The following is a 15,376-nucleotide window of genomic DNA, read 5'->3' as shown; positions in this document are numbered from 1 at the left end:
TGTTCCCAAACTGAGAACAAAAGTACTCGTAAAGAGAGGAGGGCTTTAGCCTTTTGCCTCCAACCCTGCAGGTAGTTTTCATAAAAATCAAGAAGGTATTCCTTGTGGCTTTAAGCTTCTAGAGTGCAGTAGGTAGCCAAGTGAATGGTTAACTGACCTGGGAAAACGCATGTTTCCTCCAGTTCAGGTGTGTGTTTATGGTTACCTTGCATAGTGTTTGGGGGTTGGGAAAACAAACCAAACAGGAAAATATTAAAGGGATGACTCAGCTGTCATTCTAGCAGGTGGTTTGGATCGACAAAGTCCTTTAGCAGTGTAATGGCAAAACAATAAAAGCCTTGTTTCCTAAGAATGTGTGCTGCTTGAGTTATTTGGTGGAATTGGGCTAATGAAAAGTATCGGTAACTCTTTAGATTCAGGAATCCAGATTCAATTGTTATCACTTGAATTTTAGCTCCCATATTTAGAATGTTACTGCCAACTTGATTTATCATTTAAAACAAATCCTTTGGAATGTATTACAAATTAATCATAACAAAGAATGTGTGTTATATCCTCAAAACAGTTGCTCTTAAATTTGTGGGGAAATTTATTTTTCTTCTGTTCTTCAAGAACTTTCAGAAGTTCCGTGAATTGTGCCCTAGCGGAGGTTTGCTTTGATACAAGTTCTAGATGATATGTTGGACCCTGACCTGTTTGGTTTTTAGGGGACAAGAGAGATTTTTGTTAATTCCTAAGTGCATTGTTCTGTGAGAGACAAATTTTATGCATCCCTTGTTGGGAAATACCAAAAAATGAGATGAAGAGAAATGCATCTTCCCTGTAGATTACGTGGGGTGTTGGTTTAATCAAGGTTCTTTTCAGAGTATTGGGTTTTATGCTGATTTGTTTGTCACACGTGTGACATGAATGTGTATAGCTTTGAGCTGGTACGTGGTAGCCACTTTGAAAACTTAGCAGGAACAGAAACTAAATTTTGTGTTTGAGGTTCTATGACTAGAAATACATACCTACCTTATGAAGCAGTTGGACAGGAAGTCGGGTCCCATCAATGGGACCTGATGAGATCCATCCATGAGTCCTGAAGGAACTGGCGGATGAAGTTGCTAAGCCACAATCCATCATATTTGAGAAGTTGTGGCAGTCCGGTGAAGTTCCCACTGACTGGAAAAGGGGAAACATAACCCCCATTTTTAAAAAGGGGAAAAAAGGAATACCCAGGGAACTACAGGCCAGTCAATCTCACCCCTGTGCCTGGGAAGATCATGGAGCAGATCCTCCTGGAAGCTATGCTAAGGCACATGGAGGACAGGGAGATGATTCGAGGCAGCCAGCATGGCTTCACCAAGGGCAAGTCCTGCCTGACTAACCTAGTGGCCTTCTATGATGGAGTGACTACATCAGTGGACGTGGGAAGGGCTACAGATGTCGTCTGTCTGGACCTCTGTAAGGCCTTTGACATGGTCCCCCACAACATCCTTCTCTCTCAACTGGAGAGGTACGGATTTGATGGGTGGACTGTCCGGTGGGTGAGGAACTGGTTAGATGGTCGCATCCAGAGGGTAGTGGTCAACAGCTCAATGTCCAGATGGAGACTGATGAGTGGCGTCCCGCAGGGGTCCGTACTGGACCGGTACTGTGTAGTATCTTCATCAATGACATAGACGGTGGGATCGAGTGCGCCCTCAGCAAGTTTGCAGATGACACCAAGCTGAGTGGTGCGGTCGACACGCCAGAGGGACGGGATGCCATCCAGAGGGACCTGGACAAGCTCGGGAAGTGGGCCTGTGTGAACATCATGAGGTTCAACAAGGCGAAGTGCAAGGTCCTGCACCTGGGCTGGGGCAACCCCCGGTATCACTACAGGCTGGGGGATGAAGGGACTGAGAGCAGCCCTGCCGAGAAGGACTTGGGGGTACTGGTGGGTGAAAAGCTGGACATGAGCCAGCACTGTGCGCTCGCAGCCCGGAAGGCCAACCGTATCCTGGGCTGCATCCAAAGCAGCGTGGCCAGCAGGTCGAGGGAGGTGATTCTGCCCCTCTACTCTGCTCTGGTGAGACCCCACGTGGAGTACTGCGTCCAGCTCTGGAGCCCTCAGCACAGGAAAGACACGGACCTGTTGGAGCGGGTCCAGAAGAGGGCCATGACAATGATCGGGGGATGGAACACCTCTCCTGCGAAGAAAGGCTGAGGGAGTTGGGGTTGTTCAGCCTGGAGAAGAGAAGGCTTTGGGGAGACCTTCTTGCAGCCTATCAGTACTTAAAAGGGGCTTATAAAAAAATGGGGGCAGACATTTTAGCAGGGCCTGTTGTGACAGGACAAGGGGGAATGGCTTTAAACTAAAGGGGGGTAGATTTAGACTAGATATTAGGAAGAAATTTTTTACGCTGAGGGTGGTGAAGCACTGGCCCAGGTTGCCCAGAGAGGTGGTGGATGCCCCATCCCTGGCAACATTCCAGGTCAGGCTGGACGGGGCTCTGAGCAACCTGATCTAGTTGAAGATGTCCCTGCTTGTTGCAGGGGGGTTGGCCTAGATGAACTTTAGAGGTCCCTTCCAACCCAAACTATTCTATGATTCTATAAAGAATCCTAGTGCTGTGTAACTTGGGTAAGAGCTGTCTTTTGAAGTGTATGGCAGTTAATTTTTCTTAAATACAGTATGCAGTTTCTCTACTGCTCTTATTGAATTCTTTATTAATATAAATGAACAAACATCTGAGGACTTGAATGAAGTTGCAACTGGTGCTCTAGATTCCTTTCTCCTTAGATAGCAGGTTATTTTCACTTTGTATGTATTTTCATTTCATGTAATGTCTTCCTAGGTTAAAGACAAATGGATTAATAAATATTTTCCTAAATACTGCCTATCTAGGATTTGTGTTTGCCATTGAGATGCAAAATCAGCTACTGCCATAAAATTACTGGGCATCAGAGGTGATCTTCAGTTTTGTTGTTAGGAATGCCACTGTGTTTGCCAGATTGGCACCTGAGAGTCCTCTAAAAGGGAGGAAAACTTTGTTGCTCTAGAACACTTACTGACAGTAAATGGCTTTAACCAAATGAAAGAATTGTTTCTTCTAGAAAGAAAAATAAATTTAAGCAGTTTTTCTGACCAAAAGCTAACAGGGTTAGGCCTCGAGTCTGGTGGTTTTCCAGATGAGAAAAAATTGTAACTTAAAAAAATGCGTTAAGTAGAAGCTTGGGTTAAAGCAAATACGCCACTTGCAGTAAGACCATCAGGCCGAGAGTCTTTTGTGTGCCTGTGAACTTGTACAGTGCCCATACCTCACAGGCTTAAAAAAACAAACAAAACCATTAGGGAGTTGTACTGAGAGCTAACTGGGTTTTACGCTTTAGTAAGGCTTTTGACTTTGGCTTCTGTGTGCCTAGAAAAGCATAACTAGGCAACTAGAGCTAGCTCCAAAATGGGCAGCTGATTTAAAAAAACCTGTTGTCTTGGAAGAGTTGAGGAATTAAGTCAGGGATTCACCTGGGTATGTTCAAGACTCACCAGTATGATGAAAGCCCAAATTTAGGATTATCTTGGAGACTACAATGTATAAGTGGTTCAGCAGGTAGCAAAATGACATCCGAGTAATGGGAACTTGCTACAATCTAGTAGTGTTGGTTTGAATTTTTGCATCCTTGTATATAAAAGGATTTGAATTTTGTATAAGGATTTTTTATTTATATGTAAGTATTGAATTATTGATTTGAAGATGGTTGCAAGACTTCAGCATTTGGTTGCCTTTTTTATTGGCTCTTTTGTAAGAGTTGTAATGTTTATATGTGGTGGTGATGTGTTGTCAAACTCAATTCTGATCTTGTATATTAAAGAAGTATAGGCTCAGAGCTGTCTAAGATGAGTGTGTATATTTGCTAAGGTATGTGAGTCTAGAAGACAGAGGCATGTAGTGCTAAGTAGCAAGTGGATTTACTTCAAGTCATAAACTTTATACAGTCCAAGGAAGAGGGTGGGGATTGAGAAGAACAGTGTCCGGATGTTTTGGAAGAGTTGACTGGCTAAGCAGAATAATTATCAATTGAAATGTAAGTAATGTAACAGAGGAGATCTGTGCACGCATAGTGCTGTTTGAAGCTGCATAATGGCATGCTTCAGAGAATGGTGGCAATGCTTTAAAACATTTAAAAGTCTGTCTTGAGTTCACTAGATTGTCTTTAGAGAAGAATGAAAGATGAAGCAATTCAGAGGAATTCTTGCTATGAAGCAGGATTTGCTCCTGTTGCTCCAAACATCCCTGTTTGTAGTAAGCGTGTACATTGTGTGGCTGAACCTTCAACGTCTACAAAATATGTACAGAATTAAATTGCTATTAGAACATAGCAGGACATGTTTATGAGTAAAGATCACTTTAATAGTTCATCTGCACTCACTTACATGATGTCTTGTACCGTTCTAGTCCAATTCATGTTTCTATTCCCACTGAAATAATTCCTTCCATGTCTGTTTTCTTAAACTGCCACTACACCTGCATTGTCCTTAACATGTTTTATGCTAAAAAGAAAAACAGATTGACAAGAGAGACCTAATACCAAAAGCTTTACTTAAACTGGTTTAGATGACAGTTTCAGTTTCTTTTTAAGTGAGTGGTAGCAACTTTGCTGCTGACACACCAGAAGAGACCTGTATTCCTTAATGGAGTTTTCTTAGATGTTCTTAAACGATGGGATAATATTATCTGTACATGAAATGACAAAGAGTAGTAGCTGGGCTTGTGTACATGTGGAGTGAGAGAGATGTGTTGAGTAAGATCTAAGATCCACTTGGCCCCGCATACTATACAAAATGCAGGAATTCTGCACAATAAGAATTCTGTGTAGAATGAATGTATCTGCACGTAGGTATATGTTGAAATTAAATATAAATTAAATTCACCTTTGCAGTATAATTTTTCCTCATGTCTTTGACCCAGATGATTTCTTTTCAAAGTTGTGTTTGCTTCCAATAGTTCTTATGAACGCTGATGTGTTTGAAAGCCAACCAAGATTAGATGTTAAGGTTTAGCTTTTTGTAGTTGAAACCCACTAGTGAGCCCATAATCAGCTGCCAAACTTTATAAAGGAAACATAAAATATTATGTTGCCCACAAATACCAGCTGTAAACCACTAACGTCTGCATTAGTTCAGTAACTTCGCAGTCACAAAGTTTAATTGACTAATGGCAGTTGACCTGTGGCAATCTGCTGCTTTGCAGCAGTGTTAGGCCTAGTGCGAACAGGAGGAGGAAGTGTTACATAGTAGTTCATCAGGGTTTTAGTCTGTTTTTCTTCAAATGGCAGATAAGCCTTGAGGGAGAGCATGCTGGAACAGACAAATGTTCAGAAGGTAAATACTTCTTTTTAGAACAGAGGCGGCAGTTATCAATTAAATCCTACATGGATTAAAGAAAGTGAACTTCATGAAGAACAGGTCTCTTAAAGTTAGAACATTGTCCAAGTAATTTTACTTACAGAAATGGAAACCTTCGACTTAGATATTAACCTTTAGAAGGGATTAATAGAATGACTGGTATTACGTATACAATGTAGGCTGTGCCAATCTGCAGGAGTAGAGGAAAAAGCAATCTCAAGATATGTATTGATCAAGGAACGTTAAAGTCTTTTTCAGAATAGGGAACTGCAGATTTCACCAGGGGAAGAATGTTGAATAGCAGGAGTGTTCTGGAGGCTGAAAGTCTAGAGGAATAGAGCTGATGTGTGGGATTGGTGTCTCAGACCGGGCAGGAGGGGTGGTGCGGTGGAGAGATTGCTATGTATTTGACAGGAATGCAGTTCTACATGTACCTGTTCAAGCTGAGTAAAGCTGTGCTGAGAATTAAGTCTTATCGAAATGGACAAAAAGACGGGCCAATGACACTGTGTTGCCCCGTATACCTTAGCTGACTCCCATCTGCCTTGGAGAATTCTGACCGGCTTAATGCTGTGCTTTGCTAGACCTTTTCTGAGATACAGGCAAGGGAAAACTGAAGGAATGACATGAAAAGCAGATGGGAAACATCATGCAAGTAAAACACAAGCTATTTATGCGTTGCTTACTCCAGACTTAATTCTTTCCAATGCTTCTTGCAATCAGGTCACCCTGGCACACCAGTGAGTAGTTAATAATGCACCAGGGTGGAAGAACTGAACTGAGAACAGAAGAGGAAATTAAGCTGGAAAATCTGAAAAATGTAGGCAGTGATTCAAAGGCATTCCTGGAGAAAAGCACGATTTAATCAACAGGATAAACGCAAATGGAAGAGCATGGCTGGTACATGCCATGAAAGTACCCTGTAGTTGTTTTGTGTTTTTTTTCTTTAATGGACCTTTTCTAAATATAGTTGACATAAGCCAAGCAAGGATACTGTCTTCCTTGTTCATATAGCCAAAATGTAGTGATTTTTTTTCCCTTCATCTCCTTATCGTTATCCTTAGTTCCCATCTGTGCTAAAGAAAGTGGTTTACTGACAGGAGAATGTTTCTTCTATTATTTAAGTATGTCCTGTGCTAAGATGCGTAAACTAACTCTTAAATGTTTATTCTGTCTGTTTTTAAATCATTTTATGACTCAAGAATTTTATTAGTATTATTTTGACACTTATCAATAACCATCAGAAATGGATTTCAATATTATAAAACACTTCTGCACTCTAGTGTATCTCTCATACTGCTTCAATCCTGTTAATGTCTTGCTTATACCTTAGAAGGATTCACTACAAGATTGATGCAAATGCTTGAAAAAGATATGCAAAACCCATTATGTATTCTATGCCTATATGGCTTCTATTTTTAATGGTAGAATTCAGTAAGAAATTCTCATTATGGATAATGTGTGGAATTATTGGTCTGAATTTTAGGTGTGTGGGTTTTTTGTTTTGTTTTTTTTTTTTTTTTTTTTTTTAAATAGTCCTTAATCTGTTCTTTCCTGTTTTCTATGGCAAATTAAGTTTCTGTGGAAAAGATGGAGATCTTAAACTGTAGCTGGTTTGTCCCTGGCACAAATCTTGTAGACATATAGGCTGGGGTTTTTGTCAGTATGAACTGTGAACTTAATCATTGTCATTGCAGACTTCGAAGTACCAGACTCCCCTCAGTTATGGAGTGGCTCATACTGTATTGACTTTAGTTCTTTGTGTTGTTGGGTTTTCTTGTTTTTGGGTTTGGGTTTTTTTTTTTTAGCTTTTCAATTCCAGTAAGTGAATGCATCAGCGTGTTAAAATGACATTAAAAGGAGCTTAATTCCATATCGGTTTGCATCTGAGATTTAGGGAACACGTGAGAAAACAATTATGTACGTTTAGGAATATGAAGAGTTATTTCCTCAGATGAATGAATACAATTACCTATACTCATCTAAATATTTACATTTTTGGTAAGTGCAAGATAGTGTTCATATTACGAAAAAACTCTTTATTTTCATGGTTAGAAGCATTTGGGGAAGTTAGTAGATATACTAAACAATCAGTCCTGTTTCTTCTCTGAATATTGAAAATGTACCTTTTAACAAGCTTAAACTTCAAAATATGTAACTGCCTTTATTTGACAACATGGTTCACACTGGAAAAATGAAATTTGTTACCATGACAATTGCTTTTCATTTAATGCCTTAGAAGAGTATTACTTCATGTTGGCAGAAAAATATGAGCTTGATTCAATAATCATTTATGCTTGAACACTCATGTATTTCTTAGTAGTAGTTCTATCCTACTAATAGGATCTCATGCAAGGTGAAAAAAGAGTGGCTTAAGTAGTAGCCATACCGGAAGGCTTGTACGGAACTGCATGTAGGATAGAAAATTACTGGAAGTTGTGCCAGCCAGGAGCACTTTTCCCCCCCATAGGATGGTATATGAATGATTACAAATGATCAAACTGTTCTCAACACTTCAAGAGCTTTTGCATTTTGTTTGCAGTATTACTTGCTAGGTGCTTAGAAGCCATCCTAGACAGCCATCTATGCAGCATTTTTCAGAGTACAAATGTGATAGTCGAGGCATTCCTGGAAGTTCTGACTTCTATCCCTTCCTTAAATTCTTTTTTGTAACTAGAGAAATAATCAACTTGAAACAGCACTTAGGAACACCCATCTGATTTTCAGATATTATTTCAGGGTCAAGGTTTGTGCAGGTGTCAGATGATTGCCAAATGTACTTAAAAATAATTCTGTAATCTTGCTTTTTGTTGTTGAATTTTACTAGAAATGGGAGAGAAATGGAACCTTCGAAATACAAAAGAGGCAGGAACCATTGTAAAACTTAATTGCATAGGAAAAGCCTCTACTTCCTGCTGTGGATTTGTGGTCTTACATTTTCTTTTAGAAAAAAAATGTCTAGCCTCATGGCTAGTTTTTCATATTGGATTGTTTTCATTCCATGGCAATAGACAACAAAATTTATCAGATTGTATTGTTTACAATCTCATGATCTTTAGAAAAGTACTGAATGCTTTTTTGGCATGAAAACTGTTACCCCAAAGGCTTGTATTTTTGATATTTAGCAGCTTTTGGTAGACATAAAATGTGACTTGGAAGAAAAAAGTCTACTCCAATATTAGAAAATCTATTTTTCATAAAAGGCTTCTTGTATCTAGGAAACTGACACTCAGGACAAATTTGTGGTGACGTGATGGAGAGTATATCTGTTTCTATTAATTGTAAATTTGCTGCATATTGCTTATTATGTTAAAATAGGCATGGCTGAAGACCAGGAAGAAAGATTAGCTGTTTGTCTTGTCCCTGTAGGTTAGCAATAGGTCAGATAGAACAATCTGGACAGAAAAAATCCCAAACAAACCTCAAACAATGGACATGCTGAACTGGAAGAACATTAGGATTGCCTAGCAAAGGCAAGTCTAGAGGAGAGAAAGCAGCAACACAGGACCTATAGCACCAGAAGGTATTTGGTGTACTCTTTTGAAATTAAATGACAGAAAGACTCTTTACGTTGGGAAACAAAAGGAGTTATTCTTGGTTTGTTGTGATTCTAAAGGCACCAAAGTTAGTGTACTGAGAGCTATCCTTAAGTATAGGATCAGTCTTGCAAGAAGCATTAGTTTATAAATTCCTTTATTTTTAATTTGACTCTTTTTTGAATTAAATAGAATTTGTCTCAAACTGGTGTGTTTTATTTTGATGTCTATTCTATTAAGATATAAGCTTAGACATGAAATTCTTCTGTATTTTTGGAGTGCTCACTTCAGAGAAAAGCTGCAGAAAAGTGGGTAGCTCAAGGTCTGGTTACAGTGGGTTTTCCCTGTCATGGAAAAGAAGTCAGTTATTTATTAATTTTGAATACAGAGCATAATACTTGGTATGTGACCACAGGAGGAAAATGTGTCAGCGCATAACAGGTGTTAGGAAATTGAGAGTTTAAAGACAGAATGGAGGAATTGGCAAAGGGTGAACACACATGGGAAACAGGTCAGTCTGATTAACAGTATCTTCTGAAAAACAGCATTTCCAAAAAGCTGGGATCAGGAGGCTGCCCAATTAGAATGCTTGAAAAAAAACATAAGCTGTTCTATAATTTTGCAAATCTTCCAATCATTTGGGTAGGACCGCACTTAGGAGTCACTAAAGTAAGTTGTTCTCTCCTCAAGCTCTGTGTAGCCTAAGTTTCTGCAGCAGGCTAGACTCACTTGGGTTTAGAATAACCCCAGAGTTTGATCTTCATTTTGGGGCAGAGTACTATGTTTCAGCTGTATTATACCAATTGGGTCTTGAATATATTTAGCCTCTTACAAGATTGTAGTCTTGAGGGAGAAAGAAGCATATAGTGAGCACCGATACTAGAAATAGAAATGGAAGAAACTTCTTGTATGAGAGCAGTCTACTCAGAGGAGGCAAAATGCATCAAGATTGATGACTTGCTTTTTGAGATTTTAATGGAAACATTAGTTTGTACAATTTGAGCAGCTGCTAGATGCTCCACTGATGGAGATATTTTCTGCTAACAGAATTTTGGATGTCAGTTATAGTGCCTGAATGCTGGTTTCTTTTTCCCCTGCAGTGATCTAGAAAAAAATAATATCACAAGAATCACGAAGACAGACTTCACAGGACTGAAGAATCTCCGTGTCTTGTGAGTATAACATGAAACTTGTCTTTCTTTGCAAGACTATTTTAAAGTGCTAGTACTAAGAATGTCCATAATTCTAGAGATCAAATGCTAGTAATTTATGCACATTAGTCAGTTATTAGTGTTCTTTTAAACCAGGCAACTGGAACAATTTGTGATGTGAAACAGTAAATTTTAGTTCCATGCTAAAGTCTGTATGTAGTTTCAGAGTTATTTAATTGTTTGTGTTTCTCACTGGCTCCTAATAAATACTGTGGTCAAAATTTTGGTCCACTTTACAATCACTTATGCATAAATCAATTGTACTGAAACACTAGCAAATAGGACTTTCAGATTTTGGTCGCATTAAGGTGCAGTCCCATTAATAGCACTTGCAGAAGATTAAGCAGAACTTGATTAAGGATAGTTGATAGCTGTAGAAGTTGTACACAAGGAAACCTGTGAATTTTTTTAGTCTAATATGAAGTAATAAATACAAAAATTTTAGGTGGTGCTGTCTATTGATTTAAAAGTATCAGTCAAGAGCTTAACTGTACTTCTAAATGGGCCTTGAACATGAAAAGGGGAAATATCAGTCTACAGAATCTGTCATTCCTGATTTCCTATTTTCTCTTCTATGAACCTCTACTAATTTAGTGATGAAAATTAGGACTACTTCATAGATGCTTATTGTAGTTATACATAGACCTTTTTTTCTTAAGAAAATAATCTTGGATTAAAAGAAGAAGAAATAGATTTTGAAGCTGTTTCAGTCCTTTCAGGAAAAGTTGGAGGTTCTTTCTATTTAAAGTGAATTAATTTTTCCCCTTGAAATTTCTCTAACAGTTTTTCTGAATTACATCAAGTAATTTAGATCCCCTTCATGTCAACATACGAGCAGACATAGATATTGACACCTCTGCCAGAAATATTGTGGGGATCCAGTATTTGCTTTGTGGAAATTAAGTTCATTGCATTATTTTTATATGTGAAATCAAATATATAGGTTTAAATATTTGGGCATGTATGAAAGGGGGAAAAAAAAGCCAAATGAGAGAAACAAAATAGTTTTGAATGTAATGAATTAGCTGAGGCTAAGCTCTTCGGTTCTTAGTGTTTCTGGAGCTCTCATTTAACTGTTGGTTTCTACCTTCACTGGGCTTGTATTTGGGCACTGAGTGCTATTGTAGCGATGCAAATTTGCAAGTTTCTCAGTGAGAAACATTGGTATGTTATTGGGGAGATCATACATGCATGTGTGTAGATCTGTATGGATAAAAAAAGTGGCTGAGATGTTTTTATTGAAAATGTTTCTGAAATGTGAAAGGTATTTATGTTAACAGTAACCAGTGGGTAAAGTTCAACTCCCGTAATTTTTCTTTTAAAAAAAAAAAGAATTGCTATCTAGTTCTGTTTATCAAGTGCCATTTACATAATAGTGACGACATTCTGTGTGTGCGTGCCATCTAGTTCAGTAGCAGTATTTTACTAAACTGTTGTGCTTAATTCCAAGTTTTAGTGACCAAGACAAAAGCCTAATATTGAGCTGGTCCCAGCACTGACAGAGGCAGGTTGGTTTTACCACTCTGTTGATCCCTTCTGAAACGAACAGCTATCAGAAGTTGAGAAACACACAAGTAATCTCACCAGCACACCCTGAAAATTCCTTTCTGTAATTCATAAGATTGCCCTCTGCAGTTGTTTTCCTTTGAGTATCTTCTAAAATAAGTCCTTAAAACTGCCACTATTGAACTGTTACAGTTATTTAGTGATAATTCAATCAATGAATTAATTGAATCCTGCCAATGAAAAGGCAAGTCTTTTTTCCTGCTACCCTAACACTTTTTCATGTACTAAAGAAAGCATTTCAAATCTATTGAAAGACTTTTCGTTCCTATGGTGTTTCTCTCATCTCTAGCTGTGGAGTTGTTTAGATTTCCTTGGCTCCCATCCCAACTGTCAATACCATTTTGGAAGTCTATTAAAATACACGTACTATACTATCATTAATGTCAGTAGTTGTTTTGGTTTGGTTGGTTTTTTATAGTGTCAGACGTTGCCTAATGCCGCTGCAGTCATTTATACTGAATGACCTTAACAATGAGCAAAATATGCAACTGCCACCATCTCTACATGAATTTTTTGTTATGCGTTCATTACAGGTTTATGTAAAGCGTTTGTTCAGCCTTTGAGTAGTGTGGTGTTTGCCACAGAAGTCATTAGGAATAAAACCAGAGAATACCTATTAAAAAAATGTATATTTTTATATTGGCTTTGTCTTCCAATGTATGAAGACCATCTGAAACCCAAGACATGCCGTTTCACTGTTTGCTAACATACCCATTTTTGTTCATTGTTGCATATTTCCCTATTCTCCATGTTCCTGTCACGTCTGGTATGTGTTTGCGGTTTTTCTTATTTTACTTTGTGTGGCTTTTACTTTGTGCAGTTTTGGTCTCTAGAAGTCCTTCAGATTTTTCTTATTTTCTCTTTGCTTTCTTTTATGATCTCTTCATCGTTCTGGCTATTCTACATTATTGACACCCTATTTTTTCCTCTTTTTTTTTCTCAATGTGTGACGGGGGGTATAGTGGGCAGCACAGAAACATGAAACCTGTCCCAGAGTTCCTAGAAAGGTAGCCTAGTCCTGTTTTCAGACATCAGAATGAGGACAACAGACAAGTGATCCAGAAACTGGTAGAACAGTGGAACAGAAAAAAGCTTCCAGTCTCCAACTGACAACATACATGCAAAATATTCCTTTGTGCACCTTTTCCTGTTATCCCGTATAACTTCATCTTTTTTTCCCTTTCCTCACGCAGTTTTTCCTCCCTCTCCTTTTAGGAACATGTCTCCCTGGTTCACATGTTTGGGGTTTTTTTAATTTTATTTTTTTCATCCTCATATGTGATCTTAGCTGTGGAATACTCTCTTGCTGTCTGTCTTCTCAACTGCTATCTAGTCGAACACCTCTGAGCATCCTCATAGGATTGAGTGCAGAGGAGTGGCTGTTGAGAACAGGCAAGGATAGTGCTTTTTCACTAGTTAGTCTTGGCTGAGCCCAGACTTATTGTGTGTTAAGTTCTTCCTTTCTGTGTTTTAGCTAAAGCCACATAAAATGTTCAGAGAGCCTAGAGATTAGTCCATGCGTCTGAGTGGTCTTACAGAAGCAGAAAATGGGTGTGTGCTGGAAGGCAGCACTGAGAGAGGAAAAAGGTCGGCTTAAATGGGAGTATTGGTATCTCTATTCCTTGGCTTCCACTTTACCTATAAAGAGCATTTCTGCTGTGTAAATGAATAGTCGTTTCCTGCACAGTATGAATCAAAGAGAAGTCAGTCTCCATTGCTTATAACTTATCCTTGTCTCAGCCTCAGGGGTGAAGAAAAGCAGGGTCAGACACAGTGGAAACCTGGGAGTTTTCCCTTACATTTTGCACCCTGTTGTACCATGGGACTGTATGCAGTTGTCGCACATAGCTGTCACGGCTGTATTTCTGGAGGGGTTGAACCACTTTGGATTACTTACAAATGGTTTGCGCTGGGGCAAGCCTGAAATCTTTGCAGAACATAAAGGCTGGACAAAAAAAGATGTTGACATTGAGTGGGTTCCTGCTATGGGCTGTAGGAGTCAGTTATCTCAATTACATTACATAAACTAAGAGTGGTATACTAAGGATGTAACAATCAGCCTCTAGATCAACACCTTTCTGAGCATATCGGTTATGGTTATAAAAGTTTAGGAACAAAAACGCTTACCAAACTTGGCAGTCAGGAGGCAATTTTTGAATCTGTTTCCTGTTAGTGACCAAGAGAAACAGTGTTGTTCTGTCCAGATTTTTTTTCAAAATCTCTAATTATAACTGTTACTGGTACTTCTGTGAAAGGCAATTTTGTAGCGCATGTGAAGAGAAGTGGGGAAGCTTTTTTATTCTGTTGTCTAAAAATTAACTGGTATTTCTGGCATTGCAGACACTTGGAAGAAAATCAGATTAGTGTGATAGAACGTGGAGCATTTCAGGATCTAAAACAACTTGAACGGCTGTAAGTATCTCTATTTATATACCTATGGAAAACCTATAGTTTTTCTACCTCACTGTTAATGGTCATTCATAATATTTCATGATTACAAAATTATATTCCCTTAAGAAAAAGAGAGAGATGGGTACCTGCATAAATTAAAGTATGCTTTTAGACACAGTTGAATTTATATTGCATTATAGCTAATACTTGAAATAAAATGTACAACTGCTTGCCAAGAAAATAGAACTGTCGGTGCCACCAGAATCTTAAGAACATTATCAAAAGGACATTATCTGGGCAACTCTTAAAATTGATATGTAGGTGAAGAAAGATTTGTTTATAATAATTTTGTATTACTATATATATTGTGTGTATATTTATATATATATTAAAAAAAATCTATGCTAATGGAAGTTGCAATTGTCTCCTTTGAGAACCACAGTATTTGTAAAACTGCCTTTAGCGTTATTTTTCTAATTAGCTTCATTTCCTTTCAAGTTGCATAATGCCGCTCATACCAGTGGATTCCGGGGTATCATGCTAGACTTAGTGGAGAAAAGACTGTAGATTTCCTCAGCTTTTGATAGCAATTAAATTTATTTTATTTAAAAAGGTGAATATAAGAGGTCTCTTAATTCAGAATCCGATCTATAGAAAACTACTGGTCCTGCAAGAGTATAAACTTAAATATCAAAAAGTACAAAAGTAATGCTATATCCAATTGCTACTCTTAGTTGGGTGTATTGTTTAGCATTATCATGAAGCTAGGTTAATTTTGTCTGCTTATGATGGGAGCAGGACAAAATCTCTGTAACACTGAAATACTTGTGGGAATTACTCTTTGTTAGAGGTAGGTGACTAGAACAAAATCGCATGCTGGTTTGGGATGCCTGTTTGTTAAATGGAGAAGCAGGTTTCTTTATGCTTGATTGTTAATTTGGTTATCCGCAAGGCATGTGTTGTAGGACTCGGTATTTTCTAATTGATGTTTTCTAAAGCAGCTTTCAAGAGTTAAGTTCCCACTAGCAATTGTTCAAGAGAAGTCTGGAATATTGAGCATATGCTGTACTAAAACTGTTTCAGATGATCTCAGGATTAGATTTGCCTTTAAGTTGTTTAACTAGTGCGTTGAATTTTTAAAATGAATTTACTCAGGATTTTTGTCTTGAATTACAAAGCTGCATTTATGGCAATAAGGGAGATGAGTTTTAAATTCTGATTATAACCCATTTTTTCAGTTCCTGGTACCTATATTCAATTAGAAAGCGCTTTCAGGACAAGAGTTTTGCCATAGCTGATTT

At 38.2% G+C, this 15,376-nt stretch overlaps 1 protein-coding gene across 2 annotated transcripts in view; it reads left to right on the top strand.

The window, feature by feature from the left end:
* SLIT3 (slit guidance ligand 3) overlaps window positions 1-15,376 on the top strand; it is a 549,687-nt gene that overhangs the window by 18,583 nt on the left and 515,728 nt on the right. For both annotated transcript variants that reach the window (XM_076349680.1, XM_076349679.1), the window contains exons 3-4: window positions 10,008-10,079; window positions 14,025-14,096. In XM_076349680.1, coding sequence (XP_076205795.1) covers window positions 10,008-10,079; window positions 14,025-14,096 — 144 coding nt within the window. The remainder of the gene's footprint in view (window positions 1-10,007; window positions 10,080-14,024; window positions 14,097-15,376) is intronic.

This window comes from Aptenodytes patagonicus, chromosome 12 (assembly GCF_965638725.1).
Source record: "Aptenodytes patagonicus chromosome 12, bAptPat1.pri.cur, whole genome shotgun sequence".
Taxonomy (NCBI): Eukaryota; Metazoa; Chordata; class Aves; order Sphenisciformes; family Spheniscidae; genus Aptenodytes; species Aptenodytes patagonicus.
Note: the sequence above shows the minus strand (reverse complement) of the source record. Positions and strands in the feature narration are given on the sequence as shown.